At 51.1% G+C, this 19,371-nt stretch overlaps 1 protein-coding gene across 1 annotated transcript in view; it reads left to right on the forward strand.

Annotated features, from left to right (window-relative positions):
* WHRN (whirlin) overlaps positions 1 to 11,759 on the forward strand; it is a 90,186-nt gene extending 78,427 nt beyond the window's left edge. Inside the window, exons 9-13 of the mRNA XM_072984649.2 lie at positions 3,492 to 3,563; positions 4,356 to 4,938; positions 6,323 to 6,501; positions 9,052 to 9,174; positions 10,767 to 11,759. Coding sequence (XP_072840750.2) covers positions 3,492 to 3,563; positions 4,356 to 4,938; positions 6,323 to 6,501; positions 9,052 to 9,174; positions 10,767 to 10,949 — 1,140 coding nt within the window. The 3' untranslated portion in view covers positions 10,950 to 11,759. The remainder of the gene's footprint in view (positions 1 to 3,491; positions 3,564 to 4,355; positions 4,939 to 6,322; positions 6,502 to 9,051; positions 9,175 to 10,766) is intronic.
* Positions 11,760 to 19,371: the final 7,612 nt, after the last annotated feature.

A 19,371-nucleotide genomic window follows, 5' to 3' on the forward strand; every position in this document is an offset into this window, starting at 1 on the left:
GTAAAGCTCCCCCCCTCCCTTCACTGTCTCTTCCCTAAGAGCAGCCCATCAGAGGGCAGGGGGCGAGGGACGGCCTCCCATTCTCTCTGATGGATGTCCCAATAGTTGTGTGGTTGCTGCGGATGGAGAGAAATGGGCAAATGATGATAAAAACCAGCCACGGAGGGGAAAACAGCCCCCTTCCTTCCTTCCTTCCTTCCTTCCTTCCTTCCTTCCTTCCTTCCTTCCTTCCTTCCTTCCTTCCTTCCTTCCTTCCTTCCTTCCTTCCTTTCTTTCTTCCTTCCTTCCTTCCTTCCTTCCTTCCTTCCTTCCTTCCTTCCTTCCTTCCCTCCCTCCTTCCATACTTCCTTCCTTCCTTCCCTCCCTCCCTCTTCCTTCCTTCCTTCCTTCCTTCCTTCCTTCCTTCCTTCCTTCCTTCCTTCCTTCCTTCCTTCCTTCCTTCCCTCCCTCCTTCCATACTTCCTTCCTTCCTTCCCTCCCTCCCTCTTCCTTCCTTCCTTCCTTCCTTCCTTCCTTCCTTCCTTCCTTCCTTCCTTCCTTCCTTCCTTCCTTCCTTCCTTCCTTCCTTCCTTCCTTCCTTCCCTCCCTCCTTCCATACTTCCTTCCTTCCTTCCCTCCCTCCCTCTTCCTTCCTTCCTTCCTTCCTTCCTTCCTTCCTTCCTTCCTTCCTTCCTTCCTTCCTTCCTTCCTTCCTTCCTTCCTTCCTTCCTTCCTTCCTTCCTTCCTTCCTTCCTTCCTTCCTTCCTCCCTCCCTCCCTCCCTCCCTCTCTCTCTCTCTCTCTCTGTGTGTGTTCTTGGCCAAGCGGAGACCATCTGCCTTTTTCCTCCTCACCTCCCTAGCTAATGATTTTCCGAATCACCGCCGGGTCCTATAAGTGGGAGGTTAATTGCTTGCTTTCATAATTGGAAACAGCTTTGTCCGATCACGGCGGCCGTGCTTATTTCTAATTGACTTAAAATCAGAGCCCGGCGCAAAGGGGAGAGCGGGAGAATGTACGCTGGCTGCTTTGCGCCTCTTCTTTCTGCTTCTTGTCCCCAATGGTGGAATAATGATCGCAGAGTCATAGGCTGAAACAGGCAGGGACCCCAGGAGGTTATTTATTCCACCCCCCTTGTCGATGCAGGGAGCCCGCAGCTTAAAGCATCCCTGACAGGCGGGGGCCACCTAGCGTCCGTTTAATTTAACTCCCTTTCACAGTTCAGCGGTGACGCATAGGCCAGGCACGACCAAGGCCCCGCGTTCAAGTCCTGCCAAAATTACGAAACCTGGGCATGGGGATGCAACGCCCGGCGTGTCAAGTCCTGGCACAGCCAGAGGCCGAGCTGAGAAATGATTCTCCTCTCCTCTGAGAAGTATTTTGTGGCAGAAAAGAGGGCGAGAACTCGTCCCAGTTGTTTTGGGGGATGGCACCTTACAGAACCCACCCACCCACCCCCAGCCACCAGAGCAAGGGGATTCTGGGCTATGTCATTAAAGAAAGAAAGAAAGCCTGCTGCGCTCGGCCCAGGACTTCCTTGCCTGCGGAGTGCGTCTCTGAAACGGCAGCGCAGGGCCAGTGAACAGAAGCGGTGTCCAGATATTTCTGCAGGCTGTCAACACTGGGCTGGGAACTGTCTCTCATTCCGCTCAGTGCTTAAAGGATGATGAATGACAGAAGGCAGAGGCCAGAGCGGAACGGAATTGAGAGCCATGGACAACATTAATGGGTTTCTTTCCCCCCGGGCACCGGGTCATTGACCACCCCATCAGTCTCTCCAACGCAACCACCCAGGCGGCTGAAGTTCCTTCGCTTTACAAACGGTTGCCGTCTCTCAAGCGAACCAGCGGCGTCCTCCCGGATCCTCTCCTTTGGAAAAGAAAATTAGTGCCCAACAAAGGGTTGGGCATTTGTGCATGGAGAGGCAGGAGAAGTTGCTGTTTGGGCACTACAAGAACCAGAATTCCCCCCCCCCAGTCTGCATGGTGATTGGATTGTGGAGACGGCCCCTGTTGGAAGGGGTGAGCTGGATCTTAAGAGCCACCGAGCTTATGAAAGACGTGCTCTTCAAAGAGATGAAGGCCCTATAGATAGACGGAGGCCTCTGGTTGTAGAACCAGAGTATGGGAGTTTGATTCCCCCGCTGGGCCTTATTTGAAAGGGGCTGGATACCATGATCCAAAGTATCCCCTCCAACTCTGCAGTTCTAAGGTTATTAAGATTATTATATAAAAGACCTGATACACATTCTGTGTTGCGGTCAAACTAGAGCTTTCAGGACTTGTCAATCAACAAGGTAGGTGACGTTCTGTCGCCCTTTGGTCCCTTCCAAGTTCAGCCGCAGCCCTCCGTCGGTGAGAGTGGAATGAATGTTCTCAGCAGCAGTATATTGTTGAAAGTGATCCTTCCTATCCTGCAGTGTTTTGTGGTGTTTTTTCTTAAATTGGCAATCAAGACCCATTAGCCTTACAAAAGACTTGTTCTCCGGAAGGATGAAAAACAACTTGATCGGGTGTGTTCTGATGGATCACAACAAGTCTCCGTTTTTGGAAACGCTTGTGATCTCTAGGGCATCCCAGGGGGGCTGGCCAGACGGTGCCCCAAGACGGAGATTCTTATTTCATTCTCTCACATCAGTTTGGCCTTTGAATGCAAAATTGCACCCCTGGCCTTCATCAGCTCTGCCCATAGAGATCACGTTCCCCACCCCCAATTCCCCAAGCTCAACGAAATCAGCAGGAGGCGCCTGCCTTTCCTGGCTGTTCCCCATCTTTCCTCTTTATTCCCCAAACCCCACCCCAGAGACATATTTCCCTAATTGACAGCCAGGCCAAGCTTGCCGGCCGAAGATCGGAACTCGCTACGTGCCATTTGCTAAGCTCCGCCGATTCCGTTGATTCGTTCTGAGCTGTATTTTGACATTCACTCATGGTAGTGGGGTTATAATTATAATGACGAGGTGGGGTAAAACTGAACATCTGGCGCTCACGTATTTCCACGATGATCCAGTGACAGGGGGAAGAGGGAGAGGTGGAAACGCGGTCCCCGTAAATGTGGCCAAAGTGCAGATTCTCCCCCAGGATCAAACTGTGCTGCCTAAAAAGGGGTTTAAAATTCAGTCCATTTAAATTTTGTCGGGTTTCTTTAAACCCCACCTGCTGTTTCTTCCTGACCTTTCACATTAGATCATGAGGGCTACATAAAAAAGGTTTTCTTTTTCCCCTGTGTGGATTTTAAAGCTTTTTTCCCCATGTGCACATGGCTTTCCGGAGCTCAGAAGTAACGGGTTCGATTTCATACGTGAACGGCACATCCGTTACTCCCACACTGAGCAGGAAGATCTGCTCCCGGTGCCTCCTGTCTTGTGAAAAATAATGTACGCGAAGCCGTGTTAAAATGTCCCCCGCTCTGTGTCCAGCTAGCAACCCCAGAAGGAGAGATCCATGCTGTACATTTTCCCCCCTTGTGATCCCACGGGCAACGTAACGTCTCTTTTTCCTTCCTTGCTGCTAGAATACGTCGGATGTCGATGCGGGAGGGAACCGAAGTGAAGGCAGCGTTAACGCCTTGCCCGACATCTCTCTGGTAAGACACCCCCTGAGCAGAATGCTTGCTCTCCTGGGATTTGGCTGCTGATCCTGGATGCTGCCCAATCCCCCCCCCCCCGTGTGTCTGTTTTGACACGCTGAATTAATGTAATTGGCATATCGTTTCCACACACGCGGCCCAGGGTGTGGAGGAGCCATCTGGCATGTGTCTGACATTTCTCTTCCTCGGCGACGCATCCATGCTGACGTGCAAACAGCTGGAGGCAGTCCCCGAAAAACCTGAACGGTGGGCCCTCGGGATGAGCCCTTTCAATCCGGGTGGGGAGTCTTCAAAAGTCTCTGGACCGCTAGGGGGTTGGGGAGCCAGGGGACGGGAGGGGGGTTCGGTTCCCCCTCGGTGCCTCCTTGGCAGGGGCCGGACCTACTGGGTCCCTTCCGGCTCGGCGGCTCTAAGACGAGAAACATTTCTGGTCTCGAAATGAATTTCTGGTCTCTTTGGGACGGGGGCCTCGGTGGGTGGCACAGTTGAGGCCCTCCGCCTGCCTCGCGGGGGGGGGTTGTGCACGTTCACAGAGGAGCCCCCGAAGTGTCACAGTGGCCGGTAAGCAAGGTGGCCTTCCAGAAGGGGTGTTTTCCATGGAAACTCTTCCTTGCTGGCAGAGCAAGTGACACCCCCCCCCCGGTTTCAAGGAAAGGGGCCGTGACCTCCTCTGGTGGCCTGAGAAGGTAGATGAAGCCAGGGCAGAGAGGGTCCTCTCTCCAGGCCCGCCAGTGGTCCACTCCTGGGTGGAAGCCTTCTGTTTGAGGGGATGTCTCTGCTTTCCACCAGGACGACGTCTCTGCCTTCCCGGAAGATCCCCCTGCTTTCAAACCTCCGCCGCCGTCTCCGCGAAGGGCCTCGGACGCCTCCCCGTCACAGGGCAAGGTCAGGTCGAAGGACACCCTCAAGAGGCCCTCTTCGGAGTCCTCCCAGTCCGGCCTGTTCTTCGTGGCCCCCCGAAACCCCACGCCGCCCCCCAGCCCCTCCGAGCGGGACACCGGGAGCATCACCTCCTCATCTGCCACCTCCACCGAGGGCTCAGCCTCCAGCGCCATCTACGCGTCCATCACCCGCACCTCCAGGAAGCTTATGGATGCTCACCTGCTGCTGGTCAACCCACGGCCCATTGGGCCCTTTCCCCGGGTCCAGTCCCCGACGTGGCCGAAGGACTCCTCTTCCCCCGAAGCCACGCCAGCCGGTGCCCCCCGGTCCCCTCCGCCTCCACCCCCTCCGACCCACCCGGCGCCCCCTCCGCCCAGCCAGAAAAGCAGCCCGGAACCGGGGACAAGCCAGCACTTTATCATGGTGGAAGTCCATCGCCCCAACGGCGAGCCCGACGTGAACGAGGTCAGACCACTGCCCCAAGCCCGAGGTGAGAGAACCTTCAGCAAGGCGCCGTGTCCTTTGCTTGCTCCTGGGTCCTTTCGCTAACACACACACACACACACACACCAGAAAAGGAGCAGGCAATGCAGCAAATTGGCCGCCTGCTTGCGGAAGGGCAAACCACCTCTGCTCAAAGTATACTTCCATTTCAACCACGTTTCTTGTTGGGGAGCACCCTGCTGATATTGGGGGTGTGTAGGAGAAGGGCCCTGAGCCTGCAGGGGTGTTGGGAGCGGAACGACATGGTTGCCACCCTCAGCACCCTGCCAGGAGAGGCAGCCGCCTCAGTAGGCCTGTCAGGGAGGAGGATTCCGATTCTAAATATCCCTGGTTGTGAAAGAGCAACCAACGGTTACTCTTAGTGGATTTTGACTGCAGAGGGAGGGAGGGAGAAGCAAACTTCTGTCTCCAATCTGCTGTCCAGTTACATCTCGGAGGGCCACCCATTCTCCCACCTCTGCTAGAGATGTCGTTAGCTGTGAAAAAAAGGAGTCACTTTCTGGCCGAAAAGAAGGCTTTGTGGGTTTTGTGCTGCTGTCCAACTTTGCAAGGGGGCCGTTAATGTGACTTGGTCTCCCCCCCGTGGTCATGTTGGTTTACTGCACATTCCACCCATGTTTCCTTTTCTCCCCAAAACTCCTTCCTCTTAGTACCTGACTGTCAGTCTTTCCAAGGCAGTGTGTTTCCTGCCTTTGTGTTGCTGCTGTTAAGGGCCAGCAAGTCATTTCTGACTCAACAGCAACCTTATGAAGGAGACAAGTGAGGAGTCCTGTGCCAGCATGGGAGAGAATGGTGCAAATCTGTGCTTCTTTCCATTGCGGGAGTGAGGTGAAAACCGACGCTATTATTATTTTTCTCAGAACAATGGGAGGAAATCACCAGCATAGTTCTTCTACTGAGGTCAATTTGATGCAAAAATTGCTGAATTTCTCCCCCCTTTTTTTTTTTTTGCATTAGATAGACTGTAATTTGTGCACAGTTGTAGAGTATGCATAATATGCACAATTCCGTGAGCTGGAGAAATGGCCACATTTGCTCAAGAATCTGCAGCCTTAGATGGGTTGTTTGTATCTTTCTTGCCAATCCTCCACTTTCCCCCTGCTTGCTCTTTGCTGCTCGGAGGGGAAGACACCCCCCTAGAGGCATTGGGTGCAAATTACAGAGACCAGGAGGGATAAAACAAGCTTGGCCTTGTTGTCTGGAGACGGGGAGGGGACCCCAAGTGCGGTAGAACCTGTTGCAATGTCAAAGAAACTTTTCACCAGGCCACCTTCTCTCTCTCTCTCTCTCTCTCTCTCTCTCTCTCTCTCTCTCTCTTTCGGGGTTGCTTGTCTCCTTAACAGCCTTTCTCTCATTGTCGCTTGCCCCAGCCTCCACCCTCTCCCAGCTGTCGGACAGCGGGCAGACCCTCAGCGAGGACAGTGGTGTGGACATCGGGGACACCGAACTCGGCACCAAAGACCGGAGCCAGCCGCAGGGTCCCATCAAAAGCCGGAGCTCTCAGGATGCCTCGCAGGCTGACAGGCCGGTGGAGAAAGGCCCGAAACCCGTAAGCCACTCCTGGTCATCCTTTGCGCGGTGGGGCTTTAGGAAGAACAGTGTTTCCCAGCCTTGGGTCCCCCAGCTGTTCTTCGGCTACAACTCCCAGAAGCCTTCGCCACTAGCTGTGCTGGCCAGGATTTCTGGGAGTTGCAGTCCAAGAACATCTGGGGGGGAGCCCAGGTTGGGAACCACTGAGGCAGAGAATTCAAGCCATCTTTGTATTGGCTTCTATGGAGAAGGGATGGCCAGGAGGGGCTGGTTCTCAAGTATTGGTCAATAGGTCATTTTTTTAAAGGCCCTATGTTGAAAATGACTCAGCAGTCTGAATCCTGTTGCTTAGTTGCGCCTGCGGACAGCAAATGGAGTAACTCACTGACCCTTCTCGCTGGCTATTCAATGGTCTCTGCTAGGATTTTGGATACGTGACAAACCAACCAGGCTGGCGTGCCGTTGAAAATCTGAGCCGTGGTTCCTTAATTAACATCAAGGGTTACACCCCTTGCCTTCTGCAGGCGTAACACAGCAACAGGATTTGGGCAAGCGTGCTTCACCTCTGGAGGGATGAAGTACCTCAGAGCCCTGTTGGAAAGCCGTCTGTTCATTTGTGTCTCTATGGGGTCGATCTACTGCCTGGAACAGGGCTCTGCAAGAGAAAAGCCACCTCAGGTTTGCGGGAGGGTCGCTCAGAGAGTTTGGTTTCTGGCCCCGGGGGTCGCGTTCTTCTCCAGGAGGAGAGCCAGCCGTGGGCAAAGCCGCACAGTCCGAGGGCGACCCCAGGAGGAGAGAATGGGATGCGACGTTTGGGTAGTTTAGACCCAGGGGGCATTTCTGTGAACTTATAATAAAGCACAATCTCCTTGGCACTTCAACAAGGGGATTTAAAGTAGCTCCACAAACTACATATCCCATGATCACATAGCATGGATAACAGTTACAGTGCAACCACACGGAGATCAGCAGGTCCTGCAGAGACCCTTTCAGACTCTAGAGGGCAGCACACACCACTTTTTGAGCTTCTAAAGCAGCCGTCCCCAACCTTTTTGGGAACACGAACCGACTGAGCTTCTAAGAATTAAGCACCTCGAGAATTAAGATTGCCGGAAGAAATATCAACAACCTCTGATATGCAGATGATACCACTCTGACGGCAGAAAGTGAGGAGGAATTAAAGAACCTGTTAATGAGAGTGAAAGAGGAGAGCACAAAAAATGGTCTGAAGCCCAACATAAAAAAAACCCTAAGATCATGGCCACTGTTCCCATCACCTCCTGGCAAATAGAAGGGGAAGATATGGAGACAGTGACAGATTTTACTTTCTTGGGCTCCATAATCACTGCAGATGGAGACAGCAGCCACGAAATTAAAAGATGCCTGCTTCTTGGGAGGAAAGCGATGATAAACCTAGACAGCATCTTAAAAAGCAGAGACATCACCTTGCCGACAAATGTCTGCATAGTCAAAGCTATGGTTTTTCCAGTAGCGATGTATTGGAGTGACAGCTGGACCATAAAGAAGGCTGACCACCAAAGAATTGATGCTTTTGAATTGTGGTGCTGGAGGAGGCTCTTGAGAGTCCCCTGGACTTCAAGGACAAGAAACCTCTCCGTTCTGAAGGAAATCAACTATGAGTGCTCCCTGGAAGGACAGATCCTGAAGCGGAGGCTCCAGTACTTTGGCCATCTCATGAGAAGAGAAGACTCCCTGGAAAAGACCCTGATGTTGGGAAAGTGTGAAGGCAAGAGGAGAAGGGGATGATAGTGGACGAGATGGTAGGACAGTGTCATCGAAGCGACCAACATGAATTTGACCAAACTCTGGAAGGCCGTGGAAGACAGGAGGGCCTGGTGTGCTCTGGTCCACTGGGTCACAAAGAGTCGGACACGACTGAACGACTAAACAACAACAATTTATTATTTAGCGTTTAACTTTGATACTGTAAGCCACCATGTATCCTTTAGGACAGCGGTCCCCGACCTTTTTGGGACCATGGACTGGCTGAACCTCTGACAGAGGTGGGGCACCCCCCCCACGTGCTCTCGGGTGCATGCGTGAAGGGATGGGGGAGTGCTCATGCCGACACTAGTACACGTGCATGTACGCAAAGCGGGTGTGGGGAGGGGAGTACGTGCAGGGAGGAGGTCTGTCTCCGCCACCCAGTCCAGCTGAGGCCGTGGACCGGCACCGGGCTGCGGACCAGGGGTTGACGACTTCTGTTCTAAAGGATTGGTTGAAATCTGGTTTTCCCTTTCAGTTTCTGTTCTATCTTTTTCTTTACCATTTTTTTAAACAAATGAGAATGTTCCAAAATGTGCAGAATGTCTTCAGATATTGAAAGGGGAGCCCTTGTAATTCCAACCCTCTGAAAAAAGAAACTGATTCAGGGCAAGAAGGAGGGGGGGTCTGTTGCAGAGATTCGCTCTGGCTGTGGCTCTGGATGACAACTCTCGAAATTCTTAAAATCACAACCTGGTGTGGTTCTGGTTTCGAGCATCTACCCCAGAGTTTTCTCGCTAGCCATGGTAATGGGCTCTGCTTGGGGGCTTGTTTTCTTTTCTAGCCTGGCCTCCTGGAACCCACATCCCATCTCATCCGGGTGGCGAAGAGTGCGCCCACCCTGGGCATCGCTATTGAAGGAGGCGCCAACACCCGACAGCCCCTGCCTCGGATCGTAACCATACAGGTAAAGACGACAGCAACGGGCCGTTACTGATGGAGGGGTTTCCATGGTGACTGCCATAAAGCATTTTTTTAAAAGAGCCTGGAAATATATATATACAGTGGTGCCTCGCATAACGAGCGCACCGTTTAACGATGAATCCGCATACCGATGCGGATTTTGCAATCACTAATGCGATTGCATACCGATGTTTCTTCGCATTGCGAGGGGGAACAGCTGTTCGGCGGTGGCCGGAACACCCAAAATGGCCGCCAGAATCACCCAAAATGGCCGCCGGAACACCCAAAATGGCAACCGGAACATGGGGAAACATTGCAAAACGGTGAGTTTTGGGCCCATTTGGAACGCCAATGGGTGTTTGGAACGTCATTTGGAACGCCAAAAAAACCAATGGGTTTTTTTGATCCGTATAGCGATTTTCCCCATAGCGAAACACCACTGTACTTTAAAAGTCATTCATTACATTACTTGTAACAAAGTACTCTCCTCCCCATCCGAAATATTGTGCACCCCCAAAAATTGCACCTTCTTAACATTATTTGCTAATTGTTCCTTTTTCGTTCCTTTTTGGGGACGGATCTTGGGGTTGATAAAAGAACAGGGTGATACTTTAAGACAGTTGCTCAAAATGCCAAACAGTCCTCATTTTCATAGGAACTTTTTAAAAAGTAACTGGGACACATTTGCTCATTCCACCAAATTCATCACAATTTTTCTCCTAACTTTGGTGCCCATATGATTTGCCCTTTAGGCATTAAAACAAGGCTTTGGAAAAGTGACCACAAAACATTGCTTCTTATACCCAAAGAAAGTAACAAGAGTATGTCATTTCTGATATGTAACACCTTTGTTCCTTGTTGAAGTCAAGAGTGGCTGGAAGATGGAATAGAAATAGAACTACAGTGGTGCCTTGCTAGACGATGATAATCCGTTCCACTGAAATCTCTGTTTAGCAAAATCATTGTCTAGCGAAAAGCATTTCCCTATTGGAATGCATTGAAACCTGTGTAATGTGTTCCAATGGGGAAGAATCGTCGTTGTCTAGCGAAGATCGGCCATAGGAAAGCCGCTTTGCGAACCGCCAGTCAGTTGTTTAAATAGCTGTCTTGCGAAGCTTAGGTCCCGAAAACACCCGTTTTGTGAGCACGGGGGGAGCTGTCAAAATCGTTGTCTAGCAAAAATCGGTTTGCAAAGCAGGGACCAAACATTGTCCAGCGAAATTCCCCCATAGGAATCACTGTTTTGCTAATCACTATAGTGATCGCAAAAAGTCAATGTCTAGCGAAAAAACTGTCATGCGGGGTAACTGTCTAGTGAGGCACCACTGTAGTCACCCGCTCCGTTTGGATCTTTACATTATTGTATACATCCATTTGCTACTTCCATCTCGAGTAGACCCGCAGATTCAATGGGTAGCGTTAATTACGATTCAGCAGGTACTCTACTAATCATTACTATTTAGCAAGTACTCTAGCACTCACTCAGCAGGTCCTCAGCAAATCTGCTCCAGCTGAGTTCAGGCTTACGGCCTTAAGGAGAACATTCATTTGTTCTGTATTTTTTCTCTTTTCCCTTGTCCTCTACCCAAACGGCAGAGGGGCGGTTCTGCCCACAACTGTGGGAAGCTGAAGGTGGGCCACGTGATCCTGGAGGTGAACGGCGTGGCCTTGCGGGGGAAGGAGCACCGGGAGACGGCCCGCATCATTGCCGAGGCCTTTAAAAGGAAGGACCAAGACTACGTCGATTTCCTCGTCACAGAGTTTAATGTTGCACTTTAGGGGGGTCTTGAAGCCCCGAAGCCAAATGAGAAACAGGGACGGAAGAGAGACGGAATGAGTCGGGTGGCAAGATGGCGGGCAGACAGGGGAACGGTCGCCACGTTTGTGCAGCCCAGCATGGCCAGGAAACACATCGTTGGTGGAAAACACCAGGCTTTCCTACTAAATGGACTTTGGGCTGGTGTTCCCAAAGTGGAGGCTGCTTTTCTGGAAGGATATCCCACCGCTGCCACCATATCCCACAACTGATCGACCTAAAAAAGAGAGACGGGGAATGGAAGAGGGGGGAAGGGGATTAGGGACCAAGAGGTGCATCTCCTGATACCAATTCTTCCTGTCGATCATGTCTACCTGGTTGAGCCAACCATGGTCTCAATGCCTCACCTCTCTCCACACACACTTTTGTCTCTGTGTTGGAATGCCTCGAACGGTTGGTTGCTGGTTCATTCCAAAACTTCACCTGCGCCCCCCCCCCAGCTGTCCATTTGCTCCCCTTCCGGAAGCATCATGCAAACACTGTAGGACCATGGTGAACCAGAAAGGGGAAGAGCCACGCATTGCCCCACACCTTGGTCCCTGAGCATTTGCTAGATATGGGAGGAGCCTCCAAAGTGTACCACCTGTAGCTCTTTGGGATTCAATCCCTCCAGCCCACCTGAAGTGAGCGCCCACCGTCTTGCTGCCTTTTCATCCATTCACAGCCAGCCATGGAATATGCCTTGTAAAGGGCATTGAGAGTCACGGTATTTATATACAAAATAGTCTGTACTTTTAATTTTTCAATAAAGCTGACACCTTAGGGAAAAACAAGTGATGTGTGCCTTTTTGCCTGGTGGCCGGCTTAAAAACCTTTGCAAAACTCAAGTTTGTGTTAACCATTGTTTTCAGAGCTTGGAAATAATTTTTTAGAAATCAGTTTGTTCCATTTTGCAACAACAGCTTTACAAGATGCTAACTTTACACCTGAAAATGGCAAATGATGATTCCCCCCCCATATTTCTGTCTAAGTTAATTGACTTGTTACTTCCAGAAATTGAATTAATAGGTTAAAGTTAATGAATTGAGCAACTTTATCAGCACATTGATGAAATAAAGTTCTTATCCTTGGGAGATTTTTTTTTTAAAAAAAGGGTTTTTAATGTGTATTACTGAATTAGCGCTACAATTTCCAGGATCTGATAATTTTTCAGAACAGCCTACGTGAATAAAATGAAGATTACTTTTAAAAAAAAAATCAAATGGTGAAAGCAAATATTATAAATGGTGGAGATATTTTCAGATTAAGAAATAAAATAGAGGAAGGCAAATCATAACCTTGCCCACAAGGAAGAGACACATAGATTATGTTAAACATCACGGAGAATCAATGAGAACTGCAGCGAATTGGAAGTTCGTCATTTGTCACTTCAACTGTTAAGTTTCACGAACGGTGTACACCAAACTCGGCATGCCCATTTAAATCCCTGGTTCCTTCTTAAACATGCAGCCATTTTCGTATTCCTTGTTTGAGGATTACCGTTCAAGATGATGGGAAACATAGTCCATCATTATCGAGGGCAGTGGCTCCTAAACTTGGTTCTCCAAATGTTCATGGACTACAACTCCCAGAAGCCTTTGCCACAAGCTGTGCTGGCCAGGATTTCTGGGAAATTGATGAATATAGCCTTTTAGCCGAGTTACAGTTTGGGTTCAAAAAGTTTTCAAGGTGTAGCCGCCTCAGTCTATTTCAGCCATAAACCAAGGAAGTTCAACACCCAGAGTATCACGGCACTGAATTTGTGAATTGCGAAGGTGCGCAACTGATTTGGGTTTTCGTTTTGGCTACCAGGCTCCACTGACCTGTCTCCTTAGTTACTGACCTGTTTTTAAATTCTGGTATCCCACTGAAGACGTTTGCTCAGTACTTAAAATAAAGAAATGGGTGAAATTTAAGAGAGTTGTGCCAAAGTAAAAATAGGAATACAGTGGTACCTCGCTAGACAATGACCCAGCTGTATGACGAATCCGCAGGACAGTGACTTTTTGCGATTGCTATAGCATTCCTATGGGGAAATTCCGCTGGACGTCGATTAGGTCCGTGCTTCGCGAACTGTTTGTTCACAAGACGATTTTTCCGGCTCCACAAAATGGCTGCCCTGTGTTTTCCGGACCCATGCTTCGCAGGGCAGCCATTTTAACAGCTGATGGGTGCTCAGAAAATGGCTTCCCCTATGGGCGATGAGGTAATTTCCCCATTGGAACACATTAAATGAGTTCCAGTGCATTCCAATGAGGAATTGTTTTTCGCATGACAACGATTTCGCTTAAAAGCGATTTTCCCGGAACGGATTATCGTCATGCAGGGCACCACTGTATGCCTGATTCAATAGATGGATACCCTTTTGATCTCTCACTCACTCACACACACTACATTCTTACACTAAAGGACTTTAAACTTTTCTGATTTGGAAACTTCACTTCAATAGAAAACGGGTTGAATGCTTATTTTTAGCTGCCATTTAATGAGCAAAAATGAACCTTTGATAAAAGCATCTGGAAACAAGACTCCCAAAGGCTGTCTTGGGTCCCATGAAGCAGAGCCTGGGAAAACCGGGCTAAATATAGCTCAGAAATGTAACATACCATTCGAGAAATAAAGCTGCAGTAGACATTAATCATATAAAACCTGGGTTGGTCTCTCTCTCTCTCTCTCTCTCTCTCTCTCTCTCTCTCTCTCTCTCTCTCTCTCTCTCTCTATATATATATATATATATATATATATATATATATATATATATATATATATACACAAATAATAATAATATAAAATAATAACAACAGTAATAATTGTTTAGTCTTTCGCAGAATTGTTAACAATTCAGAACTGTTTCTATATGTATCACAAGCCTCTTTTTTCTTGCTTTATAAGAGTGTTTATATATATACTCTTATAAAGCAAGAAAAAAAGGCTTCTGATACATATAGAAACAAAGTTCTGAATTGTGAACAATTCTGCAAAAGACTAAACAATTATTACTGTTGTTATGATTCACCAAAACACTAACAGGAACGAATAACAGAGTAAATAGCCAAATTGGAAGGACAGATTCTGAAGCAGAGGCTCCAATACTTTGGCCATCTCATGAGAAGAGATTCCTTGGAAAAGACCCTGATGTTGGGAAAGTGTGAAGACAAGAGGAGAAGGGGACGACGGAGGACGAGATGGTAGGACAGTGTCATCGAAGTGACCAACATGAATTTGACCCAACTCTGGGAGGCCGTGGAAGACAGGAGGGCCTGGCGTGCTCTGGTCCATGGGGGTCACGAAGAGTCGGACACGACTGAACGACTAAACAAACACATAACCTATTAAAACTTTAACAAGGAATAATAATCATCATGCGTTGTCAAGTCAGTTCTGATTTATGATGGCCCTTTTCAGGGTTTTTCAGGTGGAGAACATTCAGAAGTGGTTCTCCTGGAGGACGGTGCTGCTCGCCCATGGCCACCCAAGATGCTTTTTCTCCCTGAAGGTTCCCGTGGGGGTCAAACTCCCAACCTCTGGCTCCACCGCCAGAGACCTCGACCCCCTGAGCTGAGGGAAAGAATCTGGGCTCCCCAGCGGCTTCTAGCTCGCCATGGTTGTGACCGAGGACGCTGGTTCAGAGAAGGTTCTTAGACATTGTCCAGCAGGATCGGGAGCAAATCGAATGACCCATGTGCAGTCAGACCTTGACTGGAACCAACAGCTAGCGTGCAGGGCCGGCCCTACCGTTGGGTAGAGAGATAACGAGGCAAACATTTCAGGCAGCCGATCCTGGGGGCGGAGGGCAACTGCGGCACATGGTGGCAGCGGTGGTCTTCTCTCTCTCTGCTGGCTGGAGGGTGATGCCCAGCCTCTCTTTACACCCATGGAAACGGCCTGCAACGGTCAATGAGGACAGAAGACCCACTAATCCACGACCAGCATGTGGGGGCAGGGGGGGAAGGATTGAGGTTGGATTCATGCCTTGGTGATCTTGAGGAGCGACTCTTGCAAGGCGCTCTACGTGGGGCCGCCCTTGAAGGCGGTTCAGAAGCTGCAGCAAGCGCAAAAGGTGGGGGCCAGGTTGGTCCAAAATTGACTGTATATTCTGCCCGTCCTGGACCGCTTCTGCCAGCGGCCAGGATGCTACCAGGCCAAATTCAAGGTACTGTTAACTTATCGGCCCCCACCCTCCAGAGCTGCCCTAAGCCAGCGAAAACCTGGTGGGTTTTTTTTCCCCACCAGGCTTTTGCAAAATTCTCCCCTTTTGTAATAGTACTAATTTTGCACTGAGTTTATGCCGTCTCATGGTTCGCCACTCCGGAGGAGTCTTGGACTATCTGTTTGACTGAGGGTTTTATATAAAAATTTTAAAATATTATCATCATATCATTATATGCTCATTTTGAAAATCCTGGAAGCTGTCCAGCATCGGGGCTTGTCAACTACATCGGTGGGGTAGAAGTCTAAAATACAGTAAATACATATAAAGAGATTAATAAATACATCAAATAAATACATCAATTCTGGTTTAGCTTTCGTCAAGGCAAAACGTGTCTGGGAATCTTGAATCTTGCTTTGGTTGATCCTGAAGGCTATTCTCCCCCCCCCCCCAAATCCTTCCCATCTTTCCCTTCTTCCAACTCCCTTATGCTTTCAATGTTTTTTTGCGATCAAATCTCATCTTAGAGAGGCAGCCCTGGGCGGCTAGCCGTGGGCCAGCGGCACGGAGGGTCTCAGGGCGACCAACACCCCCCCCCAGGCTATTCTCTCCCTGGGGAAACCCGGAGAAGCCCCCCCCATGTGGGCATCCAGCGGGGAGCCCGGGGCTAGGGCGCTGCAGGGCCGGGCAAGGGCGCCTCGGGCATCACCCTCGACCCGGGAGCCCGTCGGCCCTCCAGGATGGCCAGAAAGAAGGGCACCCGAAGAAGACACCCCCTTCCTCGGGGTGCGCGTGTGCACGCCCGCCCGCGTGTTGGGTTGTGCTCCGCGGGGTGCAACCGACAGACGCACCGCCACCTTTTTTTGGGGGGGAACGCCTTTGAGGATGATGACAACCCCCATGAAAAGACCAGCCCCCATCGAAATCGAAAGCACGGCCCCCTTCCTCCATCCTCCTCCTCTTCCCGGGCAGCTCCGGGGACGCGACCGGAGGCGCTCCCGGAGTTTTGCAAAAACTAACTTTCCCAAACTTTCCCGCCGGCGCGCTCCTCCTGCACGCCCCTCCCCCTGCCGGGCTCCGCCTCCCTGGGTGAGTGCGGCGTCCTGATTGGCCGGGGCGCCTCCCTTATGCAAATGCAGCCCCCGCCCCGTTCTCCCTCCCTTTGGGATTCTCCTACTCCGAAGGCGGCGAGGCTCCCTTTTCTGGAATGCCGCGATTTATGCTAACGAGGTCGCCCGGGAGGCGCGCTGAGTGGCGGAAGCGCGGGGGATATGCAGATGAGCCCCTCCTCCTCCTCCTCCTCCCGGGCCGTGGCGGGGGGGGCGCTTTTGAGAGCCGCCAACTTCCAAGTCCGGGAAAAAAAGGGGCCTCCAGGCGGAGGAAGAGGAAGAAGAGGAGGAGGAGGAAGAGGAAGGCGAGGATCGGGGCTGAGATGGGGAGGGGGGTACGAGGGGGCGCAGTCCAGGAGCAGGATCGGGTCCCTTTGCCGGTCTTCCCCCCCCCCCGCCGCTTGCAAGGCCACCCTTGCAGGACTTCCCCGGTGGTTGGAGTCAGGAAAGGGGCCCCGATCCTTGTCTCCTCTCCCCCCACCCCATCCCGGTCGGGTCCAGATGTTGGGAGAGGGTTCCCCCCCCTTGGCCGCCTCAAACCCCCCCCCGCCGCCGCGCGCCTCCCTTTTTGTGCCTGGCCCCTTCTTAGGGACTAGCCGCTTGGGTTGCCGGGGTGACCTCCGGGACGAGGAGGGAGGGAGGGGAGGAGAGGGGAGGGGACGGAGATTCCCCCCCCACACACACCCATTCATGGGCGCCGCCCGTGCGCGTCGGGCTCCGGGCTTGCTAAGCAACCGGGAGGCGCGCGTCGTCGGAAAGCCTCGGGGCTGAACCCTCGGAGGGAAGAACAAAAAAAGAAAGGTCGGTGGGAAAAGGCAGGGAAAAGTCTACTCGGGAGTAAACCCCACGGGAGGAATCCAGGAGAGTTGGGGGGGGGGAGGCAATGGCCAAGCAAGTCCGTTCCGACGCCGGGCGACCTTTTCCAGGGCTTGCCAAGTAGAGGCGCGCTCAGGTGAGATGTAAGATGCATTTCTTTCTTTTTTTAAGGGGGGGGTTCTTCTTCTCCAGGCTGGCTTTCCTCCCGTGGGTGGGGGGACGACCCCGACTCCTGCCTCGGCTTTTCCTCCTAAAAAGAGCGCCCGGGGACCCCTCGCCCAGGCTGGCCCTCCTCCCCGGGAGAGGCTCGGCCGGGGATGGGTGGGACTCGAACCCGCAGCCCAGCCCGATCTCAAGGCCAGGGAGGGGTCCGGCCCGCCGGCCGCCTCTAATCGGCTTTACTCCTGAGATAAAGAAGGTGAGTGGCGTTCAGAGACATCATCCTGCCTGCCTCTTAAGATTCTGCAGGCAGGAGGGGTCCCCCGGAGGAACGGTGGTCTGTTTCTGGTCTTCCACTCCTGCTTCCGCTTCTTGTCATTTCTTTTTAATTTCTGAAAGTAGCGGGAATGAAAGGAAAGGGTGGAGTAATGAATATTTTGATGCTTCCTTCAGAGGGTGCTTAAGGATGGATTTCTCTTCCCCCCCCCTCCCATTTTATGGGCCAGCCTTAGCGTGAAGTAGACCGCAGCGCCTGCCTCGGGTGGCGAAGGTTGGGGGGTCAGCGGTGCCGTTCTAAACCTCTGTTGCTCCTGCCTGGTCCCCCTCTCGGTTGGAAGACAAGGGTTTTATACGCCGCCTCCTGCATCCGCTTCCCACAAGCTAGCCATTCCTGCCTGGAGGGGTCGCGTAAGACCTGAACCCATGACCAACCCTGAATTCAGATTCAGTTCTTGAGTGTGGTGCCCTTCTTTACACGGTGCCAGGTGGTATGTAGCCTCAGGCGTCCAAATATCTGGGGTAGGCCCTGAATTCTCTGGCCCTGGCGGTGGAATTCTGCAGGGGTTTAAGCCACTTCCGTTGGGATCCTCATCCTGTTTTCTGGCGTTCTCTGTTCCTTGGCGCTGAAAAAAACCTCTTAGGGCAGCAAAGAGGGGAGAGAGAGACCCACGTGGTGTTAAGACGTTGCCTTTTCTGGAACCCGAAACATCTATACTGTACTCAGAAATAGGCCTCCTTACTGTTTTTGTTACGTGTCGTTAAGTTTCTCTGAGTTATCATGATCGTATGAATGAGGGACCTCCAAAATATGCTCTCCTTAACTGCCCTGCTCATCTCTTGCAAACTCTGGTGTTGTGGTTTCCTTAGTGTGGTTGATCCGTCTCGTATTTGGTCCTCCTCTTTTCCTGCTGCTTCCTTGTTTTCTCTAGCACCTCCAAAGAAGCACTTACAATACAGGTGGTGGTGAATTCTTGCAAAGGTTGGCCACAGGCGACCCTCCAGATGTTGGTGGGCAAGAGATCTTGACATCCATCACAACCTTGGCTCTTCTAGTTGGGGCTGATGGGAGCTGGAGTCCAGCAACATTGAGAAAGGCTCAAGGTGCTGATCCTGATCTTAGGGGAGGCTCTCCTTTGTTTCACTCTCGTACAGGAACAAAAGCTTCTTCTCAAGTTTATATTTGCTGCAGTTTTTTTTCCTATGTTTTTCTACGGGAGAGGGTTTAAACTTTCACTTCCCATCTTGGGCTTGGCTGCTGGCGCCTTGCAGGAGTGTTGGACTACAACTCCCATAAGCCCCAGCCAGCATGGTCAGCCGTCTGAAGTATCTTACAGTGTTGGGGAAGGATTTCTGTTGAGCCACCTTGAGTTTCGTGGAGGCAAATAAACATGCAAAGTAAATGTAGATAAGTTTCGTATCCTTCCTTCGGCCACCAGCCAAAAACGTTTCCTTCTAGACAGAGTTTTTGGAAACGGACTCAGATGGCCGAGAAGTAACTTATGGGAGGATACTGCGCCCATTTTACTGTTTGGTCGTGTGTGTCAAAAAGTGTTTCTAAATCGTTTATAAACAAGTCGTGTGTGTTTAAAGTATGTTCACATTGTTTCTATATCAGTTGTCTTTTTAATACAGTATTATTAATCGTCATTTAACATTTTAACAAACTGGCAAAACGTCTTGGCACATAGGAAGTCGCGGATTAGAGGAGGCCCATTTGAATCAGTGGGACCTGCGGTGGAGTTGGCTCAGGGAATCCCCTCCCCGCCCAATTCAGTGGGCCTCCTCTAGTGCGATTTACTACGCTAAGCAACAGGATCTTGGTCATTGTGTTTTTATCCGTACCCACGTTGTAATCGGTTGTGAGCGGTCTTCCGTCCCTACACTGGGAGGGAG

Source organism: Pogona vitticeps, chromosome ZW-PAR (genome assembly GCF_051106095.1).
Source record: "Pogona vitticeps strain Pit_001003342236 chromosome ZW-PAR, PviZW2.1, whole genome shotgun sequence".
Taxonomy (NCBI): domain Eukaryota; kingdom Metazoa; phylum Chordata; class Lepidosauria; order Squamata; family Agamidae; genus Pogona; species Pogona vitticeps.